Source organism: Podarcis raffonei, chromosome 10, assembly GCF_027172205.1.
Source record: "Podarcis raffonei isolate rPodRaf1 chromosome 10, rPodRaf1.pri, whole genome shotgun sequence".
NCBI lineage: Eukaryota > Metazoa > Chordata > Lepidosauria > Squamata > Lacertidae > Podarcis > Podarcis raffonei.
In genome coordinates, this window is record NC_070611.1 from 30293100 (window position 1) to 30312036 (window position 18937).

The 18937-nt window shown below is 37.2% G+C and overlaps 2 protein-coding genes across 8 annotated transcripts in view; one reads left to right on the forward strand and one right to left on the reverse strand.

Annotated features, from left to right (window-relative positions):
* The window catches only part of PPM1H (protein phosphatase, Mg2+/Mn2+ dependent 1H), a 233822-nt gene that overhangs the window by 25490 nt on the left and 189395 nt on the right, over positions 1 to 18937 (reverse strand). The window lies entirely within an intron of this gene.
* USP15 (ubiquitin specific peptidase 15) overlaps positions 1 to 18937 on the forward strand; it is a 52971-nt gene that overhangs the window by 10815 nt on the left and 23219 nt on the right. For 5 of the 7 annotated variants that reach the window (XM_053405883.1, XM_053405885.1, XM_053405884.1 and 2 more), the window contains exons 4-6: positions 4815 to 4941; positions 5463 to 5608; positions 10550 to 10611. In XM_053405883.1, coding sequence (XP_053261858.1) covers positions 4815 to 4941; positions 5463 to 5608; positions 10550 to 10611 — 335 coding nt within the window. Of the gene's footprint in view, positions 1 to 4280; positions 4362 to 4814; positions 4942 to 5462; positions 5609 to 10549; positions 10612 to 18937 lie in introns of those variants that run through there. The other 2 variants (XM_053405887.1, XM_053405890.1) reach the window with 2 other exon arrangements.

The window sequence follows — 18937 nt, forward strand, 5'->3', positions numbered from 1 at the left end:
TCCACTTTCTTCCTTGTCATGTGCACTCTCTTATGATACATTCAGTAGAAGACTCCCTTTCTAGGCAGTGTTCCTTGCAACAGCCTTCCTATGTCTGTTCATGTCTGTATCAGTTTACAGAATAGTACTCACATTTTTCTACACAGAATGCCCATTGCTTATGTAATATGTATTTTGGAAAAAAGGAGAGTAGGTAGTATGTTATTATTAGTTATTTATCAGTTTCATGTATGAATCACTTCCTATGAGGTTATTAAAGCAATTTGCAGTACAATTAAAAACAGTGAAAACAATTGCTGATATAAGAAAATTTAAAAAACATCAAAGTGCATGTAAAACAACAGTTGCATACATCAAATCAATTTCACATCCAGTACAGTTACAAGGTTAGGATAACACTCTCCATTTGGAAGAGCACTGAAAGAGGAAAGTCTTTTTTTAAAAAAAACCCCTAAAAGAATAGAGATGGCACTTGTCATCTATACACAGTCAAACATCAGTTGTGGAACGTAATCCATTCCGAAAGACCGTTCAACTTCTGAAATGTTTGACAACCAAGGCATGGCTTCCAGTTGACTGACAGCTAGGTTTTTGCACAGTGGAAGCCATGTTGGACATTCGGGTTCCGAAAAACGTTCAAAAACCGGAGCACTTACTTCCAGGTTTTCAGCATTTGGGAACCGAAACATTCGAAAATGGAGCCATTCGAGAACCGAGGTTTGCAGGGGTCAGCAAACCTTTTCAGCAGGGGGCCGGTCTACTGTCCCTCAGACCTTGTGGGGGGCCGGACTATATTTTGGGAGGAAGGAAATGAATTCCTATGCCCCACAAATAACCCAGAGATGCATTTTAAATAATAGCACACATTCTACTTATGTAAAAACACGCTGATTCCGAGACCGTCCACAGGCCGGATTGAGAAGGTGATTGGGCTGCACCCGGCCCCCAGGCCTTAGTTTGCCTACCCATGGAAGTGTGAGGCATGGGGAACTTGACATTGACATCATGGCAAGACCATCCAGTATGTTCCGTCACACAGTGCTGAGCTCCTCTTTCCTTCTCAATAAGTGCCAGTGACCTGCTGTTTTGAGATGCTGCAAGAGCAACACTCATGCCGTCTCATCAACCACTACTGTACTTAAAGCCAGTGTTTTATTTTTGTAGTCAACTACTGAGGCTCAGCATTAATCCTATGAAATAGTCTGGTTAACCCAGGTATCACATTCCTAGACCTCTTCAGTTTTCTATGGAGAATATAGGCAGTGCTCCCCCCCCCCCCAAAAAAAAATATAGGTGCCGGTACTCACCATGAAGTTGTTACAGTAAGTGCCACACTTTTTAACAACAACAAAAAGAGGTGCTGGTATTGAAAACCCTTGAGTACCCCCTGAAAAAAAGCACTGGGTATAAGTTCCGTTCAGGTATCATGTTAAATCATAGTTTGAGTTTCCAGACAGGCAGACAGCTTTTCAGGGTGGCTTGTCTGTTTGTTTCTTGTCCTCTTAGCAATCAGCTTCACACATTTCTCCGTGGTTCAGTAGCACTGCAAGGAGAGTAATGGCTGTAACTATGGCTTGTCCATTTTGATATCATGTCCAATTATACACAAACCACAGTGTGCAAAACCACTTTAACCATTTTCTGATTTGCTGGCTCACGACTGAAACTGGTATTTATCATAGGTAACTCATGTACTCCAGTTTTAGCGGTGGATAAAGATACAATAGCTTCATTGATTTATATTTTGGGAGGAGTTGAAGAAATGAAAATTATTTCCATTTGCCTTTGTCTACAGATCTTCTTAGCTTACAAAGCTGATGGGCAGGGCATTATTATTATTATTATTATTATTATTATTAATTGTATTTTGCAGAAAGACTTACTTGCATGTTGCTGTCTGAGAAAATTAACTTTCTTTGTCCAGTTAAGATCTTTTGTAGTGTTCACTCCTCCTGTGAAGAAACCATATATTGTATCCATTTATTGGATATTTGGGATTTATTGTGGGCTAACATTTGAAAATGTGTGGCTTCACTGTGGCTGAAATAATAACCTAAAATATTATATCTACATTTTTGTTTTCAAGAAATATTATCTGTGTTGATGTCTAAGCATTCTGTTTTAACATCCAGTTTTAAGGTTACTGGAAAACCTGTGTATTGCAGTTTAACATTACTCCAATATCTTGCCTATGATAATAAGTAGTGAAAGGAAGAGGACCGCAATTTCATATTCATATTTCTAAGCCCCATAGATATCAGGTTGTTCTGGCAGAGTATAGACGGATAGTTTTGTTGAAATAAAACATTGTTCCAAAGGAACCTTGGTGGCTGTATAGTTGAGCCAAAAAATCTGCTTACTTTTCATTTAAAATTGCTAAACTGCTTGTTTACAAAGGTGTTGAACCATTCTACTGAAAATAAGGGACCAAATTAGAAAAATGCCAAGTAATAGAAATTGGCTTATCCATAAGCAAAACCTCAGCTGATGGGGGGGCGTTGTAAGTTGCTTGGCTGCATAGAGAGGTTTTGGTTGCAATGAAAACTAAAAATTAAGAGCATATGCTGGCTTGAATTGTTGGTACAATTTACAATATTGTTATTTTAACACACTCCATCATGAATCATCAGTTTAGGAATAGCATAGCAAAGGTAGATCCAGCTTGTATATAAAATGCCACCGACATCTGTTTACCTGATACCCTTCCTGGATGTTCCATCTCATTGCATGCCATCACAACCTCCCTCTCTTTGCTTCTATGCACATCTTTCTTTCCACTTTCAGAAGCAGGGAGAGATCCGTGACAACCAGCAGCCATTAGCCTGTGTTTCCACAGTTTTGCATTTGCACTAGTAGTTCGTTTTTATATGTAGCCCTTCATTATCTAAGCTGCATTCAGCTTAGATACAGACTTGCAGCCCAAACTATGCATGTTAACTCGGAAGTAGGTTCAGTGGGACTTCCCACTGGAATGTTAAGCATACATGGTATTGCAGCCGTAAACTGGAAGGATGGACCTTGTGTATCCTTCTTCATGTGCACAGAGCCGTTTTGATTCAGTTTCAGATTTAAAACAGTAGTGGAAGCAATCCTGCATGCAGCTTCTGAAATGCAACTCTGCGTAACACAGGGCTGCATTCTAGAGGTGTTCTGCTCTTTCCTCCAGACTTAGAACTAATAATTCTGCATTTAGAAGGAAGGACAAAGAGGCCCTGCTACATAATCCCTGGAACTCAACAAAGTTTTGAACTGGGAGCAGAGCATGGGACTTTCTTTGTCTTACATATAATGTGAAGCTACAAATTGAACAGAGGTACCAAACTTGAACAGAGGTACCGTATTTTTCGCTCTATAAGATGCACCAGACCAGGAGACGCACCTAGTTTTTGGAGGAGGAAAACAAGAAAAAAATATTCTGAATCTCAGAAGCCAGAACAGCAAGAGGGATCGCTACACAGTGAAAGCAGCAATCCCTCTTGCTGTTCTGGCTTCTGGAATAGCTGCGCAGCCTGCATTCGCTCCATAAGGCGCACACACATTTTCCCTTATTTTTTAGGAGGGGAAAAGTGAGTCTTCTAGAGCAAAAAATACGGTACCTTCCTGCTTGAGGACGTTGCCCCTACTCAATTTCCTTGGAAGTCCTTAGCCCACCCTGACCACAGCCCACCCCATACAGCAGGGTCTCCTGACCCTAAGGGGAACATTTTTAAGGGGCTAAGGGTACTCCTTGTGGAGGAAATCAGCTTCTACCAGCCCCAATAAACATGCTTAACTCTGCATACAACATAAAACACTTTTTGTAAGCTGCTCTGAGAACTTGTTGAATATGTTAAATCTTTAAAATTAAAAAATCAAAAATTTGAAATGTACTTTTAAAAAATGATAGCCCAAATTCTAACATGCCGAAATTTGATGTAAACATCGTTTTACAGCTTTTCGGTGCTTCTTTGAAATAGTGGCATTCACATATCCCTGACTGTAACCTTAGCAACAAGAAGAGCTGTGTTTTATAGTAACACAAGGTGGTATCACTCTTCTGTTGCACTTAAAGCTCAGCTGCTGCAGCAGTACATACAAATAATTTGGCATAAGCAAGTTCTATAGATTCAGTTTCCCCTAAATATCCAAGTCAAACTACAAAATACCTGGAAAATGTTTATTAATATACTAATACTTCCCTTTAGTGAGTGTTCATTAACTCTGTTGCTATAGCATATTACTTCTAGCAGTTATTTGGTACCTCCTTCTTCACCATATTTGTCTGATGTATCACATATCAGGCTGATGGCTATTTTCAGGACAGTCTACATGGCTGACTTATGCAGCTACAGCATAGAAGATCAGATGGAAGTATATACGAGGTGATTGTGAATATTCTGCTTACTTCAATTTGCAAGTTTTGTCATTCGTTAGTAATATATGGCAAGGAACAAATTAGAAAATCATTTTCCTAGATAAAAGTGAAAATTACCATATCACTTGCTTAGAAAATCAGTTAACCAATGCTGTAACTCTTGCTGGTATTATATATATTTTATTCATTGTACCATATATATATTTTGGAATATTGGTAATGTTATATAGAATTAGTAGGGGCTATCTTGTTAATTATAAACATTTTTTAAATGTAAAACAAAAAAGATTATGATCCAGCTTCCATGGTTTTTAAAATCATAAAAATTATCAAAGTGTTATAAAACATCAAACTCTAAAATAAGAACTGATTATTTGGAAGTGTTCAGAATTTTGCTTTATGCATTTAGGGATTAATATATTCTATTCAAATAACCATTCTTGATCTGTTTGTATTCCAGGTAGTTGAACAGGGTATGTTTGTCAAGCACTGCAAAGTAGAAGTATATTTGACCGAATTAAAATTGTGTGAAAACGGAAATATGAACAATGTAGTAACAAGAAGATTTAGTAAAGCTGACACAATCGGTATGCCCATAGCTGTTTATAACATGAATTACTGCTTTTAAAACCTTCTTTTAAATGTGTCTTTGGATCTTGTGGGGTTTTGTAGAACATGTTTTATGACACATTCACAGTATTAATAATCGTATTTGTGTGTAAAAAAAGCTCCAGTACAAAGTTCTCCCTAATGTTATGATTTGAATAGAATAAGTGTAAATGTATATAATAAAGATTTTTACCTGACCATAGTCTGAGAAAACTGGCAAAGTTCAGATTCCTCAGCGTAAATGAATGTCAGGCCAAAGAAGCTTACTAATCTTTTTGAAATGCATGTGGTCACTTCTTTTAAGTCATTGAGTAGGATGAGTGGCTAAACCCAATTTATATCCTCAATTCATACTGTATCTGCATGTATCTGAATAATCTTGCCATTTGCTTTTTGTATGTGGTGTGTTGTAACATGGATATTTACAACTTGTGCAACCAAGTAATTCTGATACCATGGGTTCTAAAAAAACATTTTCCCCCCATTTCTGTCAATATAGACACAATTGAAAAGGAGATAAGGAAAATCTTCAATATTCCAGATGAAAAAGAGACCAGGTTGTGGAACAAATACATGAGTAACACATTTGAACCTTTGAATAAACCAGACAGTACCATACAGGATGCTGGCTTGTACCAGGGGCAGGTAGGCTATATGTAGGAACCTGAAATTCTGGATATTTTCTACTCTTCTGGCATACATTCATGGTAAAATTCCTTATTGAGGACATCTTATTCTTAAAGTTTGGTTAAAGTTTATTTCAGCTTTACACTTAATTAACCATGTCTGCTGAGGCTGGGAAAATGGTTATCGGCCTACATGAAGATTTATGACTTGTAATTCTTTCCATACTAGATGGCAAAACTACTCTTAAATGTCATTTCAAAATAAGTTTTTTATATGAACAATCGTAAAAACCCAATTCCACTGCACATAAACTCCACCTTTAAATCCACATTTGCCTGACTGGGCACTAAGACACCAAGTGTGTTGCCATCGTCCAGTCGTTTGAAGGCAGGAAAAAGTTATCACTCCATGAGCATCTTTGAGTTGGCCCATACTTGGAGCAGAAGTTTGCTTTTCCTGCCTTACTTGAAAGAGACCTAATTTTACTGGTTCTCTGTATGCTTTGAGAAGATCTGGGTGCAGTGAGTGGATGCATGCCTAATTCTGTGTTACAGAGTTTGGGTAAAGTTATCTTTTTTCCATTTTAGCCTATTATTTTGGAGCTACCTTTTTGCCTGGGATTTCCCCCACCTATGTTTGTGTCAGTCTTTCCCTGAGACGTTGTCTTCCCCTCAGTGTCTGCATGTGTTGGATTCCCCTGCTAATAGATTCATAGCTAATTGCCCCCTTGATATTGAATTAGTTCTTCCTTTATTCCTCCCCTATTGATCTATAACATACCAATTAATTATAAAATAATTAAATTGTAAATTATAGAATTTTGATCAGGCCGTAAACCTTGGCCTGATCAACTTCTAAATTATTTCCCTTTGAAATCGATTGGTCTGACCCTACACAGTTTTTCCAGAGCCAACGCTTGCTGCCTCTTTAAAAACCTCCAGAGTTGCTGCTTGTTGCCTGTTTTAAGATCAGGTCTCAGTTTACTGGACTAATTAAGCAGCAGTGTGTCAGAAAGATAAGAGAAAAGAGCAGCTGAGGCCAGGAGGGTGGGCAGAGTATCTAGAGTGTGGGGCATGGCAGGCCTGAAGGAGGACAGATATGGTGTGAAAACAGGCACCCGTAAATTTTTTTTTGATGCTGTAGGGACTGCAGCAGCACAGCACAACCTGATTGGCCCTGCAGCACTGGACATGAGATAATAATAATTATTAATAATAATAATACCCCGCTCATCTGGCTGGGTTTCCCCAGCCCCTCTGGGTAGCTTACAGCACATAAAAAATAGTAAAACATAGACATAAAATTTTTTCCTATACAGGGTTACCATCAGATGTATTCTAAAAGTCAGATAGTTGTTTATTTCCTTGACATCTGAAGGGAGGGCGTTTCACAGGGTGGGCTCCACTACCGAGAAGGCCCTTTGCCTGGTTCCCTGTAACCTCGCAGTGAGGGAACCGCCAGAAAGCCATTGGCACTGGACCTCAGTGTCCGGGCTGAAAGATGGGGGTGGAGACACTTCTTCCTTCAGATACACTGTGCCAAGGCCGTTTAGGGCTTTAAAGGTCAGCACCAACACTTTGAATTGTGCTCAGAAACATACCGGGAGCCAGTGTATGACTTGGCGGCCACTCCCAGTCACCAGTCTAGTTGCCGCATTCTGTATTGGTTGTAGTCACCGAGATCCCTGCAAAACCCACATTGGCAGCAGGCAGCCACATTCCAAGTGGTGGCATATGTCCTGTGGCATCAGTGGCAGGCAGAAGAGAGACCATCTATAGTGATGTTGGAGAAGTGCCATGCTCATTATATAGGATAGTAGCAGCACTGTTTGGACTCTAGACAAGATGAGCAGCTGTCTGGAATGGATGAAGGGTTTGGGCCAGCCCACCAGTTCCTTCTTTCACTCCTTTTTATCTTCGAGGGATTAGTTTTGGGGAGTTTTCAAGGGCACTCCATGGCCTATTCTAATACTATATTGCATAAGGGTTTGTTGCTCCTCTGGCCTGTTGGTTACACAGCAACCCACTGCTACCAAGCCACAAGTAAGCTTCCCTCATTCTTCCACCTCTGATCAAGCAAGTGTTCTACATCAGTCTCGGCATAGAGATTCAATGGTTTCTAGCTTGCAGTTCAATACTGCTCCTACTGCTGCCACCCTGGCTAAAATGTGGTTGTGCATCAGGAAGAAAGTGTCACATTTACTCCTCTTGTGATGAGACAGTTGAAAGAGGCTGCCAAAAATACCAATATGCTTGATACCATTCAGTCTGTCAGGGCGAATGTCCAGCCCACCATGGTATCTCCTAATGTGCCTTCCCCACAGCCTTCTCCAGATTCACATGCTGTGGCAAGAAGGCAAGTGGGACTCCAAAGAGGATGTTGTTAAGGTTAATAGACATTTGTTAGGATCCCATATCTTTAACCAAGAAGATAGTAAGAAGTTGTTTCTAACGGCTGTACTTCTATAAGTGCTATCTCCTAATAGTATTTTATGTAATGGTGATTTTAAATTCAGCTTGTGAGATTACAGCCTCAGCTTCTAATATTGGGTGGCTAAAAATAGATACAGTGTTACATATACCGACCAGAAGTAAGATTTTATTAAACTAAAAAATATATTAATGTAGTCTTGTATTCATATAAGGGCCAGAATGCCCAAAGAAAATATATAGTCATCTACCTGTAAAATATTGCTTGTGTTATTTATGTCTGTTACCTTTATCCTCTTTTTGAACAGTATATCTTCTGATTTATATTCAAATTTTGTATGTGTGTATTTTATATTCTTAATTATGAGGGTTTGAAACAGGAAATAGATTTTTGGCAACACTGCCATTTTCACAGTGGATATTTTCTCAGAAAATATCTTTTTTAAAGATTGGTCCAGTCATTATATGAAATGACAATTATTTTTATATAATTCATATTGTTTGTTAGTTACTTTGACCCTGAGATGATATGTAGGCCTTTTTCCAGCTATATGCAAATCTTTCTTTTGCCCCCTTTCAGATTTTGTTTATATTAATACCTAATCTTTCTATTTTATCTTAATTGACTTTATATCCAATTAATGGTCTATAATCTGCTATCAGCTTTTCTACTTCTGACAAAGACTGAATTAGATTTGTCAATTGATGTATAGTTATGTTTTATCATTGTTTAATTTCATGCCTTTTATCTTTCACCTTCTTTTATTTTTAAGTCAGTGGTTCCAAAGCTAAATCAAATAATAGTCAGAGAACACATTTCCTTGTGCTTTTAGTTAATTTCAAAATGGATAATGATATATCACTTAAGCAAATTTAAGCTTATTACTTTGTTTAAGACCCAGCTTCTGTACTTGATTCCAAAATTAAACAATATAAGGGTCTCAAATAGAAAAGGCCATTCCAGCTTATCAAAGGCCTTTTCAGCATCTACATTCCTATTCTATTCTATAATAAATGTGGAAGAAATGATTCCTTCTACCCCCCCTGGTCCATTATGTGTGATGAAAGAATATTCTACAGAGCTGCCTAACAAGAGGCTCGACGATAATGCTGTATGTGAAAAGAATTTAACCTGTATAATTTTGGGTTGTAACCAGGCATAGCAAAATCATGCATTAAATATGTTAAAAGTTTAAAATTAATAAAGCTTGGCTTCCATCTGCAGTGGCCACCTGCTATATTTAATTACCAGAAATGCACTGCCTAGGCCTATAGATATATAAAATATGTAGTCCTGGTCTCAATGGGACTTTAGGGGTTATAGCTATAGTAGATCCACTGAAATTAATGACCCTAAGTTAGTCATGTCCATTAATTTCATTGGGTCTGCTCTGAGTATGACTAACATTAGATGCAACCCAGGATATATAAAACCTATAGGGTTTTCTCTAGGCTGCGGCATTGTATTTTGGATAACTAAGTTTGGTTGGTGGTCCCTTGAACCATGTCATCAGCATACTGTAGTAATTAGTGGTTTAAAATCTTTATCTTTTCATTCTCACTTGGTCATTATAATCTATCAATAACCCAAAAAAGACTTTGTGTAATTCTTATTGGAAAGGTTTTTATATGCAGATTAAAAAGCAGATGATAGAATACAACCTATTCTGGTATCTGTCCAAATAAAATATTTCAAAACATGTATCGGTATCACTGTTAGACAGTGGTTTGCTATATACTAATGTAGTCCGGGGGGTGGTGGAATTCGCACTATTTCCAAAGTTTCTCAGAAATTCTCACTCAATTCTGTTGAAGGCTGCAGATAAGACACATTTAGAAAGAACAGAGCTTTTTGTTTGATAGTATTTGTGTTTTGCATTTTTGAAACTTCGTTGTATCTGCTTATAATAAAGGAGTGTTGGGGGAAATGCAGCAGGGGAAGTGAGTAAATATCCACTTCGAAACATAGCACTGTCAGTTTTAAGGCATGAATCCATTTGCTGTTTCTGCAAGAGTAGGGAGTGATAACCAGCTGTGCCCAGTTCCTAGAAGAAGGGACTTCTGCTTTCATAACTGGGCTTCTACTTCCTCTCTGCAGCCTCCTGCACATCCCCAAAATTTGCTCTGGAGAGTTGGCAGAGATTTGAAGCCAATTGAGAGGAAGGAAAAGTTTGTGTGAGTGAAAGTTTGCTCACACAAAATTGACTTTCATCTGTAGATATAAGTTTGATTAGCCCTATCAGTAGTACAGACATTCAGTTTTGGGATGCATATTTCCCACCTCTTCAAGGTGCAAGCAAGGTGTGTGTTGGTGTATGTCTCTATGTGTGCACAAGGAGAAGGTTTTTTGTTCTGATTTTAAATGAGCGATAGATAATCTCAGGAAAATCTTGAGATGTATACTGTTTCTGTAATGGATGTTATATCATTTCTAAGTGGATTAATGTCCAGTTGATAGTCTTAAACTGTACTCTTATTTTCCTAAACTGTAATGAAGTTAGTTTTTCTCTTTAAATTTTATTCAATATAGGTATTAGTGATAGAACAAAAAAATGAAGATGGAACATGGCCAAGGGGTCCTTCAGCTCCAAAGTAAGTGATTAAAACAAATCAGTGCTTCCCACAACATGGCTTATTGGATTTGCTTCTATATCCCAAAATATTTTCAACATGGTTTTGGAAACAGTACATTCATGTTAGTAATATATGCCTTTCCTTGGAAGAACAAGAATTCCATTCTACAGGTTTATGTGGCTGGTAACTGTTCAGATGTTATTAAAGAGCATGTATTTCTGTAGACCTGTGGTTAAGTCATTATTGCAATATTAGGAATCTGGGCTAAATATGAATAGATTCTTTTCTATGGGAAAGATACCAAAACTACTAATCATTACTTATGTTATTGTCCTTATGACCTTTTTTTTAAAAAAAATACTATGATTATTGATTGTCTTCCGTCTTCTGTCTTCTGTCTTCATTGTATTACAATAATAGGATTGAATAAGACCAATCCTGAGACTTATTGTATTTCTTGGTCACATTCTATGTCCATGGGCGTACAAAGCAATGTACAGAAAAAGCCATAACATATTAAATTACAATATACAGAATATAGTTAAGGAGGAGGCTGGGGAAGGTCACTTTGGGAAGCATATTCCTAAATGGGTTATTACCAATTTCCCCCAAGGGTGCCTGGAACTGGCCACCATCACCACTTGACGTTATTTATTTTTTAAAATGGTATGTTAGAAACAGGTCCATTTTGTACATCTGATAGGTCTAAATAAATATGTGGCTTTAAAAGCCCAGATTTCACTCCACAGTATGAATGGAAGGGCATTTCTTGAAGTTGAGTATCTACTTGTATATTTTGAGTTTCGTTTCATTATTTACTTATTATTTAAATAGAATGTTAATGTTCTAAAATCTTTAGTGTTCTAAAATACATTGTTTAGAAAAGAGAAACAATAAGCCCTTTTGCTCCAAACAGTACATCTTAGTAGAGTACTAAAATATGCTTTTAAATATTTCATATATCAGCTTCAAATAATTTTCATAAGGGCAAATGTAGCAAAAAGAACAAACACCCAGTTTCCTAATGAAATACTTCAAAACCTACCTATATTGCCATGTGATCCTGCTGAAGGCAAAATGAGAAGAAAATTCAAAAGATGTTGAAGGAGGCGTGGGAGAAGAGAGAGAGTGGAACAGTTTCCTTTTCTATAGAAATGCTGTAAATATAAACTGAAATGCAGAAGCTGATTCTGCATACTGTATCTAGATACAGATTAATAGATAGCAGTTGTATAAGCATGAAGATGTGTGGGAATAATTGCTAAAATTGAGCAAGTTTCCAAATTCAGCAGAATATGCCGCCAAACAAACTTTGGATGCATAAATACTTTCCCTAAGTAATAGAAAGCAATCAGACTGCTTTGAATGGTTATAGCTACAGGTGAAGTACCTCTACAAAATAATTTTTAATATCTGTAAGAATTTACTGTTTAATATTTACACTTTCAAAAATCCTTCAAAACTTGACTCTTTATATCGAATGTTATATATTTGGTTTTGGTATTGAAATACATTTGGAGAAAGTTACAGTAGGCCGCTACTATGCCGTGTGCTGAATTATTCATTTGTATACTCAGACTTTAACTTCACCTTTAAGACAGTGTTCATCTGGGCATGATGTGTACCTTCACTGTGCAGTATACACATTCTAATCTAAGGGAAATTGCACCCTAGAACAGATGGCCTTCCAGATGGTGTTGGACTCCCATTGACCCCAACCAGCACCGCGAATGCTCTGGAATGCTGAAAACTGGAGTACAACACACCTTGAAAGGGACCACAGTTTCCCACCCCTTTGCTAGAAAATGCAGACATTATCTGGTTATCCACCAAGACACAGTCAAAAAGTTGGAGGGAGGAATTCCATGTAGCACTGAGGTCATGCCATCAGCGCAAGCCTTTTGGCTTGCAAGATGGATCGATCTTACATCCCCAGTGTGCTGTTGTGGGATTTCCCCTGACAGACACATATTTGTGGGGTAGGGAGAGAGGCAAAAAGCCCAGTTGTGCTGGCCGAAGTCCTTGTGCTAGCTTCCACTAGTAGGACTCATTAGTTGAATCTGGCCCTTAAGGCACATTATTGAGCCATCCTACTGAAGGTTAGCAGGTTTGAATCTGGGTTTGGTCAAACAGGAGTTCCATGCACATTGACTTGAATTCCATTGTGGGAAAAGGTGGGATATGAATGTATTAAATAATAATAAATAATATGTCAGCACATCAAAGAGAAGCTATTGGGCCTTGCTTCAACATGTTAGTTTTTTAAGTGCTATTATTTCATTGTGCTGCTGCTTTGTTACAGGCAGTTCCTTACCTAGATGCTAGACTTAAACATATTAAATCAACTTTTGTCTGCATTCTTCAGATACTTCAATAAGTCACATCACAGATGAAAGCCATTTTAGCTCTCTTTCCATGTTGATAATTCATCTTAATACATGCCAAGTGCTTGGGTGTTCATATATTCTTGTTTTGCTATTCTTTTTACGTTATAGGCATGGAATTGTTTGTTACTTTTACATTTTGTTTAGCTCATAATTGAAGGTTTAGATATTTGACTAGTAGTAGAAGTAATGGCTTGTAATAAATTATTTACACTTTATTCCACCCAGTATGAGATTCCATAGTCACTTTGGTTTACATTGAGGTCCTCCATTGCTATTAGAAAACAGATAAACAGAGGACTCTCAAAGAATAATATTAATTGTGAAATGAAAAACTTCTTCAGAAATATCTTTAAGCAGCAATTAATCAAAGCAAAACAAGAATTAAAAGTTTTTATTTTCAAAAGTATCCTGATTAAAAGTTTTTAGTCACATGAATATTTACTTTATTAAATTAAACATTTTCATGAAGTCATGGAGGCTGCATACACTCTTGAATGTGATTTATAATACATATACCATATTACTCTCTGCAAATTTTAGTTTTACTGTTAATTGTTGTTATATTGACAACAAAGTCAAGAATCCTCCAATCTCTTTGAAATCAATAGGAGTTCAAACACAACTGGTTTAGTTGGTCATTATTTTTTCTGACAATGGGTATGCCAGATGTACTCATATCTTTATATCTAAGCAGTCTCATGTAGCCAAATACTTTTCTTAAACACTTTGCTCCTGGGCCATTTAGCTAACTCTTCTGAGAATGGGATAGGTAGCTTGGGGTAGAACATATTCTTCTTTGCACATAGAATATCCTAGGTTCAATCTCTGACATTTCCACATATAGCTAGGAAAGGATCTGTCTGGGAACCAGATCTAATCAGTCCACGCAATGATCCGCTATGTGGACCATTGTCTTGACTCAGTTTAAGGCAGATTCCTATGTTTCTGTGATAATTAACAATATTCAAATTAGCTTCTCCTAATCTTGAATATTTGGACTGTTGAAGTCAGTAACTCTTGGATCCAATTTTCATTTTCCAACCTTCCACATGGAAGGCTGTTAGAAACTCTTTCCTCACGTCAGGAACGACTCCATACCAATCTCTATATTTTTCAAACTGCTTACCGCACTATTTAATTATATTTCATGGGTAGTCCCAGGACGGCATGTTCCTCACAGTCTTTAACCAGGCATGTGCATGTAGCACGTGGCTTGTAAATGTTACTCCTTTTTGTAATTCTATGTCAAAGCTAAAAGCTGTGCTCAAGACCACCACACTCACCCACCCTGGAACGGTGTCTCCTCGTGTTGGATTTAATGTAAAAATTGGCTGAGAGTGTCATGAAGGAATCGTTCGTTATGAAACCTTACCAGTATTTGGTTATGTCTCATTTAGCAGGACTGTAAAAAATACTGAAGTTTATTATAGGCCAGAACACTTTAGTGCACTTCATTCTACGGCATGCTGTGTTTGCTTTCCTTTTTGTGCATTTAGCAATTGCTAAGGACAACAGATTCTAACTGACAATTTCTCCTGTTGGCATGGTTTCTCTTAAGTTCTAGCATCTGGTGACTAAATGTGAGCAAATTAGCTTGGTAGACTAAGATGAGATGATTCAATTTTGACATGGGGTGTGATCCAAAATCCTCTGTATACAATGACACTTCTTTTATGAAAGAAAGTCATAAAGTCACCCAAGTATTATTCATCTTATGTGTCTCTTAATGTTTGTGGTACATTCTCTTGTTAGCGGAATATGCTGTGTATGCCATAAGACCCATTCAGGCGTGCCTACGATTCTTTATATTGGGATCCTTTAATTGACTTTAATATATTTAAATCTTGCAGAAGCAAGCTTCCATGTCTGTATACCTAATTTTGTCCTCAGTTTCTTCTTTGTTTTAATATACAGACAAGGAATCTTGCTTCTGCGAACGTAGTGCCCCTAGATGGATTGGAGGTCATAGAGATGTATTTGACCAGCAAATTCTTAATATAGTGCATTCAGTAGTAGGGTAATAGTAGTGTGGTTCTTCTATACAAAAAATAGTAAAAAAAAAAAGACAAAACACATTTCTTTAAGGCAGCTTTGTCTCAGTCTGAATTGAGGAGGCCCTGTCTGCTATTTTTAATGTGAAGAAAGCTATCGGCAGATATTTTAATAACTCTGGAATAAACCCCTTGGAATGAATCCTAACTCCTAGACCGGATGCACCAACAATGGAAGTGAATAAAAGATTCCTTCTTCTGATTTTGCGATAGCTGACACTGTAAAACTGTGGGTTACCTTGACCATGTACAGTTTTGTGGGTCGCCTCAAAGATCCAAGAGCTGCCAAACTAATTGTGTGAGTTTAGCTATTCTCAGCTAAAACAATGTAGAATATTTCCATGCTGAGGTACGGTTGTTTAACCATCCCCGAATAACCACACATTTCTGATTAAAATAACCCCATGTGCAAGCTGGGGACATTTGAGCATTGCAAACTACTTTTCAAACTGCATGACATTTTAGAAGCAGATTGAGTCAGCATGGGTATCAGCTGTTCAAAAAGGTTGCTTGATCCCATACAAAACACCCCTTTGTATCCTCCTCATGATTTGTGATTAGAATGTTAATTCAAAGTTGATGAACTAATCTGATAAATTATTGTAAGTGGGTTATAATTTCTGTATTACCTCGCTTGCTCACTCCCCACTCCCCGGCATGCACATAATTTTAATATATGCTTCTCTATTATTGTCAGTTCATTTTATGGTGTGTAATTATTATTTAGGGGACCACAGCACATCATTACTATGCTTGTTTTTCTCCAAAGCTTTGTACTGCTCATTACCTTACCTTTTCTTTACACTCGGAAGGGATTATTGCTTCTTATGTCGAAGTATTGTGAAGATTAGGAATATATTTGAAACATAGCTGCTAAGTTGACTTTGAAGATGGAATTGATTGGAACATGGAAAAATAAAATCCCACTCCATACCAAGATATTGAAGGATTGTACTTTCACATTAAACAATAATAATAATAGATACCCCGCCCAACACATATGGCCTCTGACACATACAAAAACGTAATGAAACATCAATCAGTAACAATCTGATCCAATATAAAAAGTCACAATAACTTTAAAATAAACAACATATACCAAATAAAGCAACATTCAACTATCCATCAGAATCTAATTGTAAACAGTAAAATTAAACATTAGCAAATAATAATTAAACAGTTTACACTTATCAACCACAATAAAGAATTACCAATCTAGAAGCAATAAAAATGACAGCAAACCACAATGCATAAAATACCACAAAACATACAAAACCATGTAGAAGGATCAAACTGAGAAACAAGGACACACAACTTGTAAAACGCCATTGATGATGAAGAACAGAAAGTCTCTCTCCCCTCACACTTCTTCCTCTCTTATGAAGGCTTCTAGGGCTTGAGGGTGGGCAAAGGCAAGAGGGAAATGCCATTGCCTGATGACCAACAGAAAGTCTCTTTGTCTGTTCTGGATTGGGATTCTGAAGCCAATGAAACCATTTAAGCACTCTTGATAAGTGTGTTAAGGTAGAGAAAGTGCTTATATGTCCACTCCTCTGATTTAGTTAACCCACCTGAATTAGTTAAACTAAATCCTATGTGTAAGTTGGTTCCTCCTGTTGTGTAAGACCAGTTTCATTGTGGTGTGGTTTGTTATAGCCGTTCATGTGGCTTTAACAGAAGTTCACAGAACGCTGCTATACCAATTCATTTTTGTAACCCCTTGTAAAATAAGTACTCGGCATTAAGTCGTGATGCACACAAACTTTCACTTGCCAGCTTAAAATAGGTGGCCAAAAAAAAATGCACCCAATGAATTTCAGGGGTAATCTTTTGTAGGTGTGATTTGCCAGATGTCAGTCTTACATTTACTATCTATGTGTGACCCTCTTCCCCCAAATGCAATTATTATCTTTAAGAAATACAGATGAGACTTCTTGTCAAGGCTACAACATTATAGAGGCTTCAGACGAGGACTGCTACAAAATGTTGCAGTTTATATTCCACCACTGAGTATTCCATCCAGCCGTGGCCTCCTCAGAACTCTAATGGCTCAAGTGTGCCTTTCCGTGAAAATTTATTAAAAATTTATTCCAATAATAAACTTGCATACTTCTGCAAACATATGCAGAAACTACTGTTTTATTTTGGAGTGGTCCTGATTTGCTTCCTTAATTGTAGGCATGATGGAGGGAACTAGTAGGACAATGTTACGCTGTTCCCAAAACCTCTGAGAGGGAATAGTCTTGCTCAGAACTTCATTAAGTCTGGAATGGAGGCATGTTTAGGCCTCTTTGTAAGGTTGGGTGAAGAAAGGTAGGCAACTTTAGAAGTGATTAAAGGATTAAGGACTCCTTTTCTCTTCCCGTCTTTCCCTGGAGTGCTAGGTAGTGTCGGAGGGCTGCCAGCCCCAAACCTAAGAATTTGCTAGCTGTTTAGTTAGGCAGTTGAGGATGGGAATATATGCAGATTTTCCTTTTTTTTCCTTCTTATTTTTCAGTGAACAAGAGCATTCCATAGCTTAAAACTGCTCGATACATTCTCACAGTCTGCCTACCTTTATTTTCAATACACCCTTCCTTTGGTGGAATCTATACACATATAAAAACCGTTCTGAAAATGCTTCTTCTTTTTTTAAGCGGTTTTGAAATTTCATTGAATTTTCCATAAGGCTCACCATTGCCATCTAGTGTCACATTGTATATTGCTCTCAAAACACACTTAAATCGTTATAGCTGAGTCCTTTCTATGCTTAACTATCAGGATTCTGTAAACTCAGATGGGTTTTTTATTTTATTTACAAACTTTGATACTCTTGTGTACCTAGAGAGTTCCCCAAGTATGGAGTTACCATCTTATTTTCATCCCATTTTGCTTTCAAATGATAGGCCTTCAACCACCTGATTTCACTCTTCAAGGGAGTGGTTAGTGGTGATAGACGTTACTGGCTAAAAACAAACTTAGAACAGAAGAGCCTTTTTATGAGTGTTTAAAGCAAGGATCAGAATGTGGCTGTTCCCTGGATGTAACATTCTAAACTCTCTTGATGAGTGATTATACTTTATTGATAGAGGCACTTTGATAAGTTGGTGCTATTTATCTTTAACCTTTCAGAATGGGTGTTTCCACGATATGGTAGTATTTTTACTTAGTTCAAAATGATTGATAACATTTTGAATACTGGATACTAATATGTATAAAGTTTAAATCTTCTCATTGAAGGTGGCCTTTGTTCTAATTATCAGTGTTGATGTCATGCTTGGTGTGTTTTCATTGTGGATCATGGAGGGAAAACTGTGCATTGACATAGGCCAGACATAATTATTTTAACTAGGTAGCATATTAGGTTAGTTGATAATGTTATGTTCCAAAGGAGCTGTTGTGCTCTGTTTGGGTTATACTATTTTGATGGACCAGATTGTAGCATTTTACTTTTAAAAAGGGTGAATCATAGAGTTGGAATGTTGAGGTATGTATAACCATCCTTTTGTGAACCTGTAGTCTTCTGTCTGACTTTGTTGCATGAAATGATGTTATATGTTTAGATTTTTCCCAACCATCATTGGAGTTTATTTGAAATTGGTGCACTTTTGGCTTGGCTTCCTTGGTTAATAGTACTAAAATGCAGCTTTGTAGTATAAATTTTCATAGTGTTTTTTCCGAATAAAATAACAAATCAAGACTTCAGCATTTCTTATATAGATAGCTGAATATGAAATACTGTTTTGACAATGCTTTTTTAGTGTAGTGATGGTCATAAGTTGGCTTAAAATAGTGAATTGAACTGGTGCTTTAAGGTGCTGTTAAACTTGCTTTCAGAGTGCTTATTGTTAATGTACTGTTGCACTTTCACAACTAATCTTTAAAATTATTAAAAGCGTCATAAAATAGTGACTCTTGCCATTAGGG